The 16,475-nt window shown below is 37.9% G+C and overlaps 2 protein-coding genes across 2 annotated transcripts in view; both read right to left on the reverse strand.

The window, feature by feature from the left end:
• Positions 1-1,662: 1,662 nt before the first annotated feature.
• LOC137394203 (uncharacterized) lies at positions 1,663-10,647 on the reverse strand. Its single transcript, XM_068080924.1, has 10 exons — positions 10,511-10,647; positions 9,839-9,929; positions 9,598-9,741; positions 9,181-9,406; positions 8,458-8,571; positions 7,445-7,576; positions 7,035-7,210; positions 5,460-5,668; positions 2,760-4,048; positions 1,663-2,225 (listed from the first exon to the last, which is right to left on the reverse strand). The coding sequence occupies exons 2-10, from the start codon at positions 9,899-9,901 to the stop codon at positions 1,663-1,665; spliced, it is 2,916 nt and encodes a 971-aa protein (XP_067937025.1). The 5' UTR covers positions 9,902-9,929; positions 10,511-10,647.
• Positions 10,648-12,279: 1,632 nt separating this feature from the next.
• Positions 12,280-16,475, reverse strand: part of LOC137393547 (uncharacterized) — a 28,757-nt gene continuing 24,561 nt past the window's right edge. The window contains exons 11-14 of the mRNA XM_068080143.1: positions 15,879-16,047; positions 14,981-15,238; positions 12,819-13,232; positions 12,280-12,600 (exon numbers count right to left, since the gene is read on the reverse strand). Of these exons, the coding sequence (XP_067936244.1) occupies positions 12,502-12,600; positions 12,819-13,232; positions 14,981-15,238; positions 15,879-16,047 (940 nt within the window). The 3' untranslated portion in view covers positions 12,280-12,501. The remainder of the gene's footprint in view (positions 12,601-12,818; positions 13,233-14,980; positions 15,239-15,878; positions 16,048-16,475) is intronic.

Raw genomic sequence — 16,475 nt, forward strand, 5'->3', positions numbered from 1 at the left:
ATTTGGAATTAGTCACGTATTGCACAATCATCCTCATCAATGGCACATGGTTGTGTCACAATATCAATCAAAAATAAGTAACATATCATGAGCTGATATTTCCAATAGAACAATAAATTGTAGTAAATAGTCCAACAGGCTACGTGTGTCAAATAAATATGCTTGGCTCATAAATAGCCAATATCTCATCTCAAATAGCCGATGTATAGCGAGTGAGCGTAGCATTTGGTTACTATTGGCCAACCCATGGTAAAAAGCGACGACACTAGGAGGGCTACCATCCTTATAATGCTAAACATTTGAGCAGTTCCCATTCAACATTGTTTCTTTCATATTTAGGTTACAACACATCAGATCCTTGGAAAGCCAACAACCCTACCCTGGCGTCCTGCAGGGTCTAGAATACAAGACGCCAGGAGAGCTGAGGCTATGTTATAGGATTTGACCTTGAATAGTTGACCTTAGCATCAATAAAATACTGTCCTTTTACATTTACATTATGAAGAAATCACCATTTTAGAGAAATTTACGCTAAGCCTTGAACAGTTGGCCATGATAGCAATAAAATGTCAACATGTAACATTTAGCTTATGGTTCATCGCATCCTTAGAAAGCCAACAACTCTCCCCAGCGCCCTGCAGGGTCTAGAATACAAGACGCTAGGAGAGCCGAGACTATCTCATTAGGATACCACATTAAACCATAGATCTTTGACCATAATATCAATTCAGTAATCACCTTTCACATTTAGCTTATGGTCCATCAGATCCTTAAAAAGCCAACGACTCACCCCAGCGCCATGCAGGGTCTAGAATACAAGACGCTAGGAGAGCCGAGGCTATCTTATAAGTTACTGAATTAAACCATAGATCTTTGACCAGAATATCAATTTAGTAATGACCTTTCACATTTAGCTTATGGTCCATCAGATCCTTAGAAGGCCAACAACTCCCCAGTGCCCTGCAGGGTCTAGAATGCTACAAGACGCTAGGAGAGCTGAGGCTATCTTATAGGACACCATATTTGACCTTGAATGGTTGACCATAGTATCATTGCAATATTGACCCTACACAACTAGCTCGGCATTATCTTATCCTTCAATTGCCAACAACTGACCCAACGTCCTGCAGGGTCTAGAATGCAAGACGCTAGGAGAGCGAAGGCTATCTCATTAGGATACTAGGTGAAGCTTTTTACATGGGGTATAGTAATTCAGTGACTAGCTTACTTATTTCACATTGGCCATGATGTAAACGCATCCTTAGAGGGTGAAGAATGCTACGCACATTGTTTGTTCAGTTAAGGACTCGTACGATTTGCCATCATCTGTCGAATCTCTGCACTTGAGCAAGTTTTGAATCATGCTTATGAAAGCACAAGGAATAATATCAGGTCGCAATTACAGTCAGGTGAAACAGTGCGACCAAATATACAGTACTTACGTTGTAAACTCGCTAAATATACGCACAACGTATACGACTTGAGCCGATAGCCTAAAAAAATAATTTTGAGATAGCCATCTGCTACGAGGCAGACTAGCATAGGTTCCTAATAATTTGAGTAACAGAGTGGGATATTTGGTAATAGCAACAGTAAGTTTGCAAGATTCTCAATGCCACCGGATTCATGATTGAAAGCGGCAATGCTAAGAATTGACTGACACTAATTGTCGGCTTTGATAACCTCTGTAACGGTGGTCGGAATGTTGAGGGGCGGAGACGATGGATCACATTTGATCTCTTCAACCACTTCTTTAGCAGCTGGTTCAGGTGTCTGAACAATCGGAAAAATTGGGCTACTGTTTGGCGTGACCTCTGGTGATAGTGATTGCCGGCTTTTCAATTTGTTGATGAGGCCTTCTAATCGGCCAGTTGATAGTCGCCTAACGGGTTCTTTATGTTCAACCGGCATTAAATCTAAGAGCCTTGGCAGTTTTGGTGAAATTGGCTCCTCTTCATCACTCTCTCGAATAATTACTTCTACATCATTGTGAATCCGCTTGTTGATGCTGTCTGCTCTTTCGTTAAGGCCATCCGTCATAACCTTGAGTTCTTGCTTTCTCGCTCGGGCACGTGGTCTACCGCTGACGTCATCGGCAGATCTACTCAATGAGGCAGAGTTGGAATTGTCTAGAGAAACCTTTGTGTCATCTGGAGACTCATTCTGTTTTCTTGTGCGCCCGCTTTTTCGTCTTCCAGCACTGGTTGTGGAATCCTCCTCAGTTGCTGAAATATACAAAACATTCTAAAGATAGATGTTGGTTTGTTTTGTTTGCTGCCTTCTGTGAAGCTAAAACACAAAAATGCAAGTTTGAGTTCCACTAAAAGAGCTGCCGCGATGTCTAATTAAACAAACCAAAATGTTTACTCCTTTGTTGCAAGCTATAATTAATGCTAAAATATAACACTGAGTAAAAGAACTAAAAATATACTTATTACGTTGCAAAGTTGAGATCTGATTAATATGGTGACACAAGAGAGAACCACCACTTCGCAATGAAACAAGGAAAGATTAGTCTGCAAAGAAATAGCCATGCTACTAAACATTTCATACCAAAGCCTAGGCTAAAGACGATTTGCTCAGAGAGTTAACCGAGAAACAATTGCCTTAATCCTAAAGCTAATATCAAAATGTGGGAGTGATTTATTTGAACTTACCATAGCAACCAGGATAAATCGTTTCCAAAATTTTATGTTCATCTAAATACAATGTCAGCAAAAAAATACTCGGCAATATACATGCATCGTCACCAATCTTACCTTGACCATCTGCAGCCACAGGCTCTTTAGAGCGATTTCGCGCTTTACCATTCGGCGGAGTAACTCTACCATTTTCAGAAGTAGTGGGTACGGTGAGATTCAGCTTGCCGCCTCCTTCTTCGCAGCTCTCATCAAGCAGGGCTCCCAAGTCGATGATATATGGACTCAGACCTCCATCCAGAAGGGTAGCCACTTCACTGCTATGGCATTTTCTCAAGTGGCTCTTGCACTCCGACTTGTTGTATGAGGTAAACTTGCAGAGTTTGCATTTGAATCGCCTCCAACCAAGATGCCTGACCGCGTGTCTTCTCAGGTTGGAACTACTGCCGTACTGTCGCTTGCATTTTAAGCAGACTAGTTTACTAATGTCAATCATTCCCGCGATTTTTGCTTCATCATCTTCGTCTAACAAGGGCACGGATTCGCCTTGTATTAATATGCGAATGCCTTTTGAGTCCTTTGCTTTTACAATATCGTCCTCGGAATTCGTCCCCTGCACCGGTGGAGTAGCTTGCGCAGACTTGTCATCAGGTTGAATAAGTGTCTCTGGTTGTAGGATGTTTGCAAGTGGTGGTTGGGCTGCAGCTGGAGCCGTTACTTCAACATCTTGTCGCAACTTATATACTTGAGAACCATCGGCCTGTTGAATGCGCACCACTTCCGGAACCTTCCTCCTGACACTGATAGTCCCATCCGAAAATTGTTTTGGTTTTAAATTACGCTTGGGCCTTCCAAGAGCTAAAGAGGTTGGTGTCACGGGTGGCGTTTGGTTGCGCTCTTCCTCTTTAGCCTCGTCAGATGGAGAAAGCTGCCCCAACATGTCATCCTGAATCAGATTTGAAGGTGCAGCACTTTTTGCATTAGTCCGATCCGAGGTTTCTCCGCTTGCCGTGCTATCATTGGTTGACTGGATGCTGTTATCTGGACTTCCAGTCACCGTCACCGTCGTCGCCTCAGGTTGAGCAGAAGGATCCTGAGAGGAAGTTGAAGCGATGGCTGGAGCACTAGGTCCAGCGGTGGCATCAGGAGTGGAGCTGTTTCCGGCTTCAGCAGGTGAATCCTCTTTGCGCCGCTTTCCACATGCAACGGCATGCATCACCATGTTCTGACGCATGCTAAAAGCCCTGTTACAGGTCTTGCAGACAAAAAGCAGAGGCTTTGAAGCCTTCTCTTCTATTTCCTGCTTCTTGAATGGAGGAGGCTCAAGACCCGATTTCTTGTAGCAAGCTACCATATGCAGGTATAGATACTGTCTCTTTCCAAATGTCTTGGTGCACAGATTACAATGCCTGTAAAGCAAGAACGATTGCAGAGTTGAGAAAACGCTGCCAAAGATAAAAAAGTATAAAAATATTTTCATATATATAGTTCCATCCACAAAATAAAAAAGCTTTTGTCCTTAAATTACAGCTTTTTAACAACGCATCCCCACTTTGATTTTACAAAAACCGTTACAGTAATATTTTAAACGTCACAGTTTTCCAACAAGGTATCTCTTCGACGTGATTAGTCTGACAAGTGTTTCCAAGCGTTCTCTTGAGAGCATGTAAAACGACCATGAAACAAACCAGTTAACTTTTTGATCAACAACCTAGAATACTCAGCAGTAAGCTCAACTGTTACGATTAGTGTGCAGGCGAACTACCGCGGTGTTGCTAGCAAATAACTGCTATAAATTTATACATACAGGCGAACCTCGACATATGAAATTAAATTGTTCCCAAATTTTCTTTCTGTGGCAAAATCATCATGCATTAGAGAAGATATTGCTATTCATAAACCCCCGAATTATTCGTTTAGTTTGATTCATACTAAAAAACTTAATGATAAATACTTCAGATAATTAATTATACATAGCATTAAAATAAATGTGTCACATAAAGCTATATAAAAAGAAATAAAAATGTGAATTATATAAAAGAAACTAAACTAATAAAGTAATAATGGTCCTGTATGTTAAACATTGACGAATATGGGTGTAGCCTTGGCAATACGGGAGACGAAGAGGACATAGGTGAAGGTCATGGTACAAAAACAGAGCGAGTCCAATTTAGATGGCATAAGCATTAAATTAACATAACTTATTTTTATTTTTGCTCTTTATATTTAATATTTTTTATATGTTATCTCAATATTTTACAGCCAGCCTCTTTGTTTTTACACACAGTTCTGTATTTTATGTATCGCTTTCACTTCATTTCCCACCGTAATTACTAAAGAATTCACTCAAGTTATAAAGAATTGCTGTAAAAATTTTGCTCAAAATTTTTGGAATTTATTGCTTATTGCTTTAATAATGTAAAATAATTGGCTTCTTTGACTTCCGTGATTTTAAAACTTAAAAAAGGAGCGTATCAAATGCAGCTTAATATTATTCAAGATCTAAAATCAAACTATGCAAAGGAGAACTGCGTAAATACGCACTGTTTTAAAAAACTTTGACATAACATGTTGGAAATTACTTGAAACACTCTATCAAATGTTTGCCAAAATTTTATATTACTAAAATGATCGTGAGAACGTGAGCCGAGGTTTAGCTGTATTAGTTTTGCAAGCAACGCATACAGAGCAGTACATGAGCTAGTAGAAATCACTGATGCTTTGTAACTATCTAAGCGCATGTAACAATCCTATCAACATTCTCAAGGATAAGCCGGTAGCATCACACATAAAAGAAAAAGATAAATTGGATTGGCTTACAAGCTAGATTTGCTTGCTCGATCCTCAGCGGCTGGTGATGCTTTCTTTTTCGCAGGCGTATTGTTGGGCGAGGCAGCCTTAGATGTCTCTCCCTTGCTCGAGTTCACCGACTCGGAGTAGACCCTTGCCCTGATCGCCTCTCTAGCTTTATCGATAGTGTCTCCGGTGAGACCATGAGCCGTCTTGAGATGTCTTGTTACACCCCAGAACTGTAAACACAATGCAAAAATCCTTCACCACAAGTTCACAACTTACAAATATTCACCTAGAAAACCTACTAAAGGCATTATTGTAAACAAGAAAAATAAATTTTCTGTTTTTCTGTCATCAATAGAATTTAAAACCAGATTCTCAGAGGCAAATTGTAATACATTTTAGAGAGCAAAACACCTGTCCAAGTTTTCTTTGTATGCTAGAATGCATTTATACATGAATGACAGCAGCAGACAGCTAGAGCAACTGGTCTTTTAATCACACTAGTACAGTTGGCAGCCTCGTGCACCATGAGATATCGACATAAGTAATCGGTATGATTATCCCGTCAAGTGGTATGGTGATCAAGTGGTAAAGTGGTAATGCGTTCGCCTTTAACCCTGATGCCTTGGGTTCAACTCCCATGAAAAGCAATTTTTTTCTAATGTTCTTCGCGCTGCTTCGGACAGACGGATAGACAGATGAACGGATGGACACAGCTCTTATTATAGTAAAGATTAGAAACAACTTGTAGTCAAACTGAATGACTTTTGTCAAGTATATCTACATGTAGGCAGCAGGTAAATGATATGAGCTAGTAAGCAGCAGCTCATAGAAAGTTAGAAACATACACGAGGTTTGAACTGGGTGTGCTTAAAAATATGCACATGCTCAAACAAGAGGGCGATGACATCTGTAATGCTAGTGAAATTTGTTACCGAGGGCATGATCTCTAGGCCAAGCCACGTGACTATCAGATTTAGTGCAATGGTGCAATGGTAACAAGATGACCAAAAATATTAGCGGGTAAATAGTTGTACAAAAAATTTGACAGCTAACAACTGCACCAGCAAGCAGAGAATAATATCATAAAAGTCAACAAAACGCATCTGCAATTTGAAACGTTAAGAAATGTTTTCATAAGTTCTATTCCAAAGTTTAACTAATGATTCGAAAAAACTTTGGTCTAGTCTTGATGCCAATTACTCGTTGATCACATGATCAGCTATGGCAAAACTACCCTTTATCACCATGAATTTGTAGCAGATGACTGCCATTATTGGCTCATAAGTATAAAAAAGCTTAGTGAAACTGAACACAATAACATAGCTGGTTTGTAAGTTTAATTGGATTTCAGAAAGTTTTCTTCTAGACATGATTGACAAGCTGATTTCCAACAATCAAATCGATTTGACCAATCAAAATGGTACAAGTATGAGAGAAAGATTATGATTGGCCCAATCCACTTCATTGTTGCATCACCATCCCTAGGCAGGCGTTTCCATTAGCCATAAGCCCATGATGAAAAACCAGCTATCAAGCTGAGCACTATTAGGTAAGAGAGCAGAAGAAGTTGACTCTCAGAAAGGAGGTTGTACTTACCTGGGTAAAGACGTTCTTGCAGAAGATGCAAGGGTAGAGGTTCCTCTTCTTGCCATGTTTGCTGATCATGTGGAAATTGAGTGCCTTGGCTGTACCGAAGCTCGTGTTGCAGGGTAGACACTTCATCTTCGTAAAGTCACAGTCGGTTCTCTTGGAGAGCACTTCAGCCAGGGCCACTGAAAGGTACATGCACGCACTCCATACAAACGTTAATACTGCTATAACGGTATAAAAAACATGGAGACATGGGAGAAAGAAGAGCATACAAAACAGAAAATCTAAGATATGAAGTGTGAGATAGGAGAGATGAGAGATGCAGACGGATCTCGTGTGGCATATGAATATGGAGATGAAAGAAGAGAGGGATGGCTGGTAATGCGCAAGACATGGACTATCAAATCTGAGATTACCTTTGGAAGTGAGATTCTTGGACTTGCCATTTCCCTTCGGCGTATCGAGGGCCTCGATGTCTTCCCATTCTGACTCAAACGTTGCAGCAGGCTTGCTTGGCCTTTGTCGCAGGTTCATGTTAGGATACCCATCTGGGTATGAGAGATTATATAATTAACTAATTAATACAATTAATTAAAATATAATTATAGGTAAACACTAACAAGCAAAATGTTATATTTATAGTTAGTTATTAACAAGCAAAACGTTATACATGTATATAACTATAGTTAGTTATTAACAAGCAAAACTTTATATATAATTATAGTTAGTTATTAACAAGCAAAATGTTATATATAACTATAGTTAGGTATTAACAAACAAAACTTTATATATAATTATAGTTAGTTTTTAATAAGCAAAATGTTATATATAACTATAATTAGGTATTAACAAGCAAAACTTTATATATAATTATAGATAGTTATTAACAAGCAAAATGTTATATATAACTATAGTTAGTTATTAACAAGCAAAACTTTATATATAATTATAGTTAGTTATTAACAAGCAAAATGTTATATATAACTATAGTTATTAACAAGCAAAAATGTTATATATAACTATAGTTAGTTATTAACAAGCAAAACTTTATATATAATTATAGTTAGTTATTAACAAGCAAAATGTTATATATAACTATAGTTATTAACAAGCAAAAATGTTATATATAACTATAGTTAGTTATTAACAAGCAAAAATGTTATATATAACTATAGTTAGTTATTAACAAGCAAAACTTTATATATAACTATAGTTAGTTATTAACAAGCAAAAATGTTATATATAACTATAGTTAATTATTAACAAGCAAAAATGTTATATATAACTATAGTTAGTTATTAACAAGCAAAACTTTATATATAATTATAGTTAGTAATTAATAAGCAAAACTTTATATATAATTATAGTTAGTAACATGTTTTAACAAGTAAACAAGCATCGAAAGCAAGCTGGGTTTAAAAACACTCACCTTTGGGTTGCACAGCGGTAATCATCACCGTTTTATTTTCATCATTCGTATTGGTGAGAGATTGTGCCTCCGTCTCGGCTCCCACCACTGTCTGAGCCACAGCACAAGTCACTCCTAAATTAAGCAACCTTGTCAACCAGAAGCCAACTATATCACGATGAGAGCACATAGTTTGTCGTAAATGATAAACTGTGAACGAGTAGTAAGCGCATGAAGAAACTTCACAAGCCAGTGCGCGCGACTAGTCTATCAATACCATTGTTGAGCGTTGATGCAATGGCAACAATGCTATTCGGCAATGCTGACCTTGCATTTGCACTATTAATCTAAGAGTACACCTGACATATCATAGCTTAGCACGCTAAACCAGAATGTTCTAGAAGGATTACCTTCTAGAATTATATATCGAGAGACATTCACTTTGTCAACCCTTAAAGAAGTGGTTAATTTATGTTGCAAAAACCGATAACATCTCTACACTTTTTGCTTAATAAATACTGTATATGAGCAGTGCAGTTGGTATATGCTAAATATTATTGGCCAAACCAAGCAACAAGAAAAACCTACAAGATATAAATCTATGTTTCTGTAATTAGCGATTTGAACATATGTCCATACCAGCAACTAAAAACCTTGCTGCAGTTCTAGGGGGCAAGTGTGTTAGACGATCAGAACATAATTACAAAAATAATGAGGTGTTAAAATAAAACTGTTAGCCCTCACCTTCCATTGGTTTTATAATTATATCAACAGCCGGCTTTTCTTTTATTTTAGACAAATCAGCAGGGGCAGTTTTTCTGATAGGGCGAGCCTTCCGTTTACCAGTTGTCGTGCGTCTCCTACTAGGACGTGCAACCAGCTTGTCTGTGTCTGGATCAGTTGGCAGTATAGTTGTCACTGCCGGATTAGGATAGAAGCTAGGCGTAGTTCGCTCATCTTTGTGCGAATTCTGAATGTCAAACAATACTAATAAGTCATTTATAACAATTTGGTAATGTTTAAAAATGAGTTATATGTTCAAACATTTTATATTTTTGAACATATAAAATGTTTTATATGTTCAAAAATCTTTTATATGTCAAGTACACATATCATCAAAAATAAAAAAAATATACCTTGCCATAATATATGCATACATACCATACAGTATACTCGTTTATGAGCAATAAAGTTAGCCAAAGATCTGAATAGGCCGCGACAGTAACGGCATTCTAATACAGCGTCGCACTCCTGCTCGAGGTAGTCTAGGACTTCCTTAGTGGCTGTTTTCCTGGCATCCAAAATCTACAGCGAAAAGGAATGCAGAATATTTTATAAGTATTTTTTTAAATTAGATTATGACTAGAAAATAAACACAGCCACACACGACAACAAAACTAACCTGAATGATGGTTGGTAATCCAAGCTCAATAGGTTGAGTAATTTTAGAAGTGTCTAAAGACATCTTGAGCAATCAAGGTGTGAGATAATATCTAAAGTTGAAAATACACACATGATTTACAGCTTGAAAAGCAAAACAAAAAATCCAACCTCATCATACGATATTGACACGAGTGAGCACATGCAGATAAAACGCAACAAGGTAAGCGAAAATATTTTTTGTAGTAAAATAGTGGAGACCCAACAAATATGTACAGCATATGTTAACTAAGATGACCTTACTTGAAATCACGATCGTCATGTCTACATGTGCCTTAAAAACGGCCTAGAGCTATTAGTCAAACTTTGTAATTACAAATAGCTAACAAAAAACCAGTGACCAGTTTAAGTTTGCATAAAAGAGAAGATAACTCACTTGTACGCACTCATAAGTACTGTAAAAATTCATATGTATAATATAATATACTCACACCATATTATTTGATTTTTCAAACACTTCCATACTAGAAAAAATTACTACAAACCATTGATAGTGAATACAAACGAATAACTTTTTTTAGTTCCTCGTATGTTCGCCGATCGCACTTCTAAAATGGTAATTCCGAGGGTTTAGTTTTCGTTTAGTTCAAGTTAAAGACTTTGAAAACAAACACCAAAATAATAAAAAACGTACCTCAACCTGATTACTGAAGCACAGAATTAGTCGTAGACAGCTTCGAGTTGTTTGTAGAAAGAAATCAGCAAGATATCAGCTAACAACAGGTTTGTTAGTAGTTGCTCTCAGAAGCAATCATACTCGTTCCATTCTCTTTGAGGCCACACATTTACAATGCATTATGGTAATGGATCCTGTGTTGTGCGCGACGAAAGTTATGCGACTTGTTAGGAGTTGTCTATTCGCGTTGAAATTTTCACGAAGCCACAACTTACAAGTTGGTGTCCGTAAGTTGGCAATGATTAGACTAATTATTGTCTAATTAATTGCAGAGTAGATTAATCTTACATTATTCTAATAACAATTTCAAAATGACCTGCAGCCTCATGCGATATGCCAATTAAATAAATTTTAATAGCTTTCACACTAGTTAAGAACATCTACAACGACATAGGCAACATACACGATTGTAAGTTGAATGCTATTCTAAACAGATTTACCTTAAATATATTGCTAATGTAATATAGTATTGCAAGTGCACTATATTACATTTATATCAGTTGTTCCTCTTCTCACCATATGTTGTATGCTCCATCTTCTAAAACTTCAGTGCATCATTTATTCATAGGATTATGTGATCCATAACAATTAGAGCTCATTAAACAGTGCAGTAACACATTTTTATCATCACTAGCATCAGTATGCTGTCCTAACACATAAATTTACAAAATTGTTTAATATGTTATTCAAAGGGTTGCGATACAGTAAAACTGCATTAGATCTTTGCCGTGCAGTACACCGTAATTTTAAAATACATGACAAATTTCTTATTCGCAGTAGACATTTACTGCAAGAGGACTCCTACTGCAAATTTCCCATTGTGGTCTGCTACGTATTTACTTCTATGACACATTACTTGAAAGCGAGCAATTTATGAATGGGACCTACTATGAATGCGTATTCTTCAAAACTTGAGAAAGCAGTGTATTACAACTATGCATTAGTACAAAATTGACACTGCTGACTTTCCAAGCGTCTCTGCCGCGTTGTAGCAAATTGGCAGATGCTGTTTAGCAAGCTCATGAACTTGCGCTCTCAACTACATTATCATTTTAGTATAAGGAGTCAGGCATTATCACCATTCAGTAGAAATTGGAGTCTTTATATTGTAGTCCTACTATTATCATATCTTAAAGCATAGTATATTCTCATTTTATGTTGATTGTTATTAATTTGTTTGCTCACTCACTCTAGTTCAATTGGAATTAAACTTTTGCAATTGTATTGTGGTTACATCATAGTCAGCTCAATATTTAATTTGGTCGTGTTTTTAAGAAAAATACAATACTATTTACTGCGCATTAGAAAATGGTTATGCTGTGTATATACCAACGCACCCAACGCAATTATGTAGTATACACACAGTACAATCATTTTCTAATGCACAGTGAATTACATTGGTGCAGTGATGGTATTATCTACTACACAGCGTGCAATGCCAGATGCAGTAGGAGAGTCTCTAGTGCAGGTTCTACAACACTAGATGGAGTATGAACTTTTGTATTACATTCGACATTTACGCACAGCGGTTATTCATAATAAACTGCATAATTTACTGCGACTGTAATGCATCTTACAACTGGACATCAATGAGTACCTAATCAATGCACAAATATGATTTTTCTGAATTAGTCACAAACCTGATTATTTAATTTAAATCTAAACAATGTTACAAATGAACACAAACTTGTCAAAAATGGCTGCACTTTTCTATTTACAAAGTAAACTTGCATATATTCATCAGTATATTTGGAGAAATGTAAAATATATACGGAAAAAGAAAGATTTATTAGTGTTCAGTTTATTGAGACACACGCTAAGCAAAGCAGAACAACTAATAATAAATAATATACACAAATATAAGGTTTATATACAACCATCACAAATGTCGATAGACTCAAAGGTGCTTCACAGAATAATTGCGGCCAGAGTTCCAGGAGCAGACGAATTCAAATGGTGAAAGAGGCTTGCTCTAATTGGCTGATCTCCACAACTTCCATACCCTGCGGATCATCTATCTTTTCAACATCTCCAGAAGATGTCTTTACCTAAAAGAAGGCAGCATGTGTTAAACACTCTCACGCATGAGGTTTACTACCGCTTAAAATATGCGCATTTTAAAAACCTAAAACACAAAAGGACTTGGCTATTGTGAAACCTATTGCTAACCTAAAGATAATGTGGAAACTCTGCAGATGGTTAACAGCTGCAAAAAGCCTAAATATCAGAACTCGTAAAAGACAAGCTTACTTGTCGTGCTACTTACTACATATATGATGTTTCCACCACCAGCCTTAAGCTGTTCTAGCTGCTCGAGAGTTATGGAGAGTGTGTGGAGCGAGTCACCATCGCCACCGCCCATCGATATCATATCAGCTGTTATCGGAACTTCGACAGGCATTTCGCCAGTAGCCCCTACAGCCATCTCTCCGACCACACCTACATCTTCACCCATTCCCACATCTTGGCCAACAGCAACATTCAAGCCATGAGCAGTACTCGACGCTGCAGCGACTGCTGCTTCTGTTGGCAGCTCAACAGAGACAACATCCCCTGCGGCGCTTACAGCGACCTCTGATGCCAAAGCCTTAGGACTTTCAGCTTTCTGCGCTTCTGTTGTAGAAATCATGGCCAGAGTCTCAAGGCCACTCGCATCATGCGTCAGAGGAGTCTCTATGAACTGGAACAGTAACAGGAAGTGCTAGAATTAATGCAATGGCAATCAATTGATATGAGACTTGATCAGCTACCGATACAGAGCATGCATTAATACAAGCGCTGATTTGTACAGTTGCTGTAAACTATGGTCTAAAAGGTGATCGGTACTAAATATCCTCCACTCACTTGACAAGATTCAAGCTCATACACAACAGTTCTTTATGTTTTGCTCTTATATATTCCTCCCTGACTATTACTATGGAAACTTCCTTGAACTCCATAAAAAGTGATAACTTCAAAGCCTTTAGAACAAACACCCGCAAACTAATAAACCTTACATAGGACTAAAAGTTGGTCTACATTATATCGCCGTATGCGGGAGTTGTCCACTCAGTGTTTTTTCATGGACTATGCGAGCAGTAACCCGATGGCAACACGTCAGGGAAGATTTCGGCAGTCAAACTTTCGCGATAGTTCATCGAACATCCACAACAGCCTGTGCATCACTTCAGTGATAGGCCATTGCGGATGGCTTAAACCATAACTTTCACGTACAACTTTTATCGTAATTTCTAGGTAAATCAGACACGCTGATTCTGATTTGGTACTCAAAATAAAGATTGGTTCACTAACTTTCAAAGTCATTAAGGCTTTCTTAAAGTGTTTCAATATCCGTCTCGAAAACAACACAATCGGCATTACAAGCTCCGCTCATAAATATGTGACGAATCCTAGCTTTTTCAGGAATGGAAGTTAGGGATGTTTAGTCCGATTTAGAATAATAAAGATGGGTGTCTTAAAATTCATTAATATCTAAATCCAGCCTGTAAAATAATCTCAGTCTTTTATGGAAGGTATATAAACTATTTAAAATTGCTCGTAGCTTGTTACCTGATGTTTAAATAGGCTCAACGCCGAGAAAAATGAGCTCAAAAAGCGCGGTTTTATCACAAGCTAGCGTTGTTATTGCTCGTTTTTGAGCTCATTTTTAAATATGCGATGTTAAATAGCTTATCGACCTTTCAGAACAGACTGAGATTATTTTGAAGGCTGAATTTAGATAATAATGGATTTTAAAACACCCATCTCTATTATTCTAAATCGGTCTAAACATCCCTACTTAACTTCCGTTCCTAAAAAGCTAGGTTACGTCACGTATTTATGGGCGGAGCTTGTTGTGCCGATCGTGTTGTTTTCGAGACGGATATTGAAACGCTTTGAAAAAGCCTTCATTACTCTGAAAGTTAGTGGACCAATCTTTATTTCGAGTACAAAATCGGAATCAGCGTGTCTGATTTACCTAGTAAATACAATAAAAGTTGTACGTGACAGTTATGGTTTAACTATATTATCCTTCATGACCGTGGCTACGAGACTAGTAGTTCATCATTTCATCGACCTTATTGTATAATGAGAGAGCGCTAAGCCTCAGACTATACGATGACGTAAATGCAGATGGGTTTGAGATAGAGTGAACATTGTTATCTGACAGATCACCAAAGTATTGTGTAACTACCGATATAATGTGTGACATACCGATATAATGTGAACCAGCCTTTAGCGCTCCTAATGATCAGTGTATTTATAAGCTCAAGCCTTGTCAATTGAACAACTGGACAGCTGATCTAATACTGAATTATTAATTTGTTACAGAGTCAAAAAAAGCCTTGACAGTACTTGACCAGTGTACACAATTAGATTATAGAGCGTTTGGCTTCAATTAAAATCGCTGGAAGACTCTTCTAGAAATGGCAAGTGAAAGACAATAACCTTGATGGCTGCTCCTGACTGGTCAACAACCAAAGTGTGCTGGTTGCCATCTGCTGTGACAGAGTCCATGAGCTTCGTCACTGACAGTTCTGGCTGGGCGAGGAGCTGTCCACTATTTGTTTCCTGTGTTGATGTGGTTGGGCCAGAAATTGTCTCGGTTAGCTCGAGGTCCTTTATAGGAGAGCAGGCGTGTCTCATGAGAGAAGCTGTTCCGTTAAACACCTTGGAACAAGTTTGGCACTGCACCAGCTGTAGAACCTGTTGGTGAATGTCAAGTACCAAATACAAAATAGATACATTTGAGTATAAGTATCAGTACTGAACTTGTTCGAGTTGCAAAAGGCATCAGCGAGCTTGTCAGCCAAATCATTTTCTGCTAACTCAATTCCTGCCTTCAATGATCTAATGAGGTGAGTGGCCGTAACATCTGGCTTCGACTAACCACTAGCTAGGTATCAAGCATTATGATGAAAAACTGTAGTTGTTTGAAGTGCATGAAGAACTAGGAATTTGACCAATAAATGACACTCCATTACTCGTTCGTTTACTGAAAATAAAATCTAAGATTTTCCACAACCTCATAAAGAACACTACAAGCCCACATAATGAACACTACATGCCCTCATAATGAACAGTACATGCCCTCATTATGAACACTACATGCCCTCATAATGAACAGTACATGGCCTTACAATGAATAACATATTTGTTTTGAGTAAAGTATGCATGATACTACAATTATAATTCTAGTTTAATCCTACAATCACCTTCCTCTAAGTGCAGCAAGGAACCAGATATTTACTACTATAGTTATAGACGCCCATGTAATGCAAAAGACAAGTGATAATCACAGTGTCTATAACCTAAACCCACGAGGTATCTCTACACAACAACTTACAGGTTCACGGACAACCTTAGGTTGGGGAGGCGGCGTAATCTTCTGAGTTCTAGGTGCGGCTGGAGAAACAACTGGAACATTGAGAATCTTGCTGGCGACGACGCTATGCGAATTCAGGACATTTTTTTTACTAGATGGAGGCTCAGACCTGATGATTGTTGGAGGGCGCCTAAAAAGTCATAAGAAGGACTCTCTCAAACTATGAATGCAGAAGCAAAAACAACTACATATGTGATAGCCTTCAAACCTAGCATCAATTCTGCTAGACTTAATCTTACACGTGGGCTACAAGCCTGGCTTTTGATGATCTCATCGACACCGGTGAGACCATGTAAAAAACATAGGCTAACCCATGCAAGGTGTTACTCAGATAAATAGAAGCATGACTCCACACAAACAATAACAAAATTGTTTCCCATACCTATTTCCAGACCAAAATAACGTAAATGCTATAAAATATTAAGGATTATTTCCTAGCGTCTACACACTTCCATGTAAGCTGAATAGGGTAAAAGATTGAAAAAGGTAAAATATACGTAATCATGCAAATAATACATTGCTAAGTACATGTATGTGTATGAAACATTGATGACCCTA

The sequence above is a fragment of the Watersipora subatra genome, chromosome 4, assembly GCF_963576615.1.
Source record: "Watersipora subatra chromosome 4, tzWatSuba1.1, whole genome shotgun sequence".
In the NCBI taxonomy this organism is placed as follows: domain Eukaryota; kingdom Metazoa; phylum Bryozoa; class Gymnolaemata; order Cheilostomatida; family Watersiporidae; genus Watersipora; species Watersipora subatra.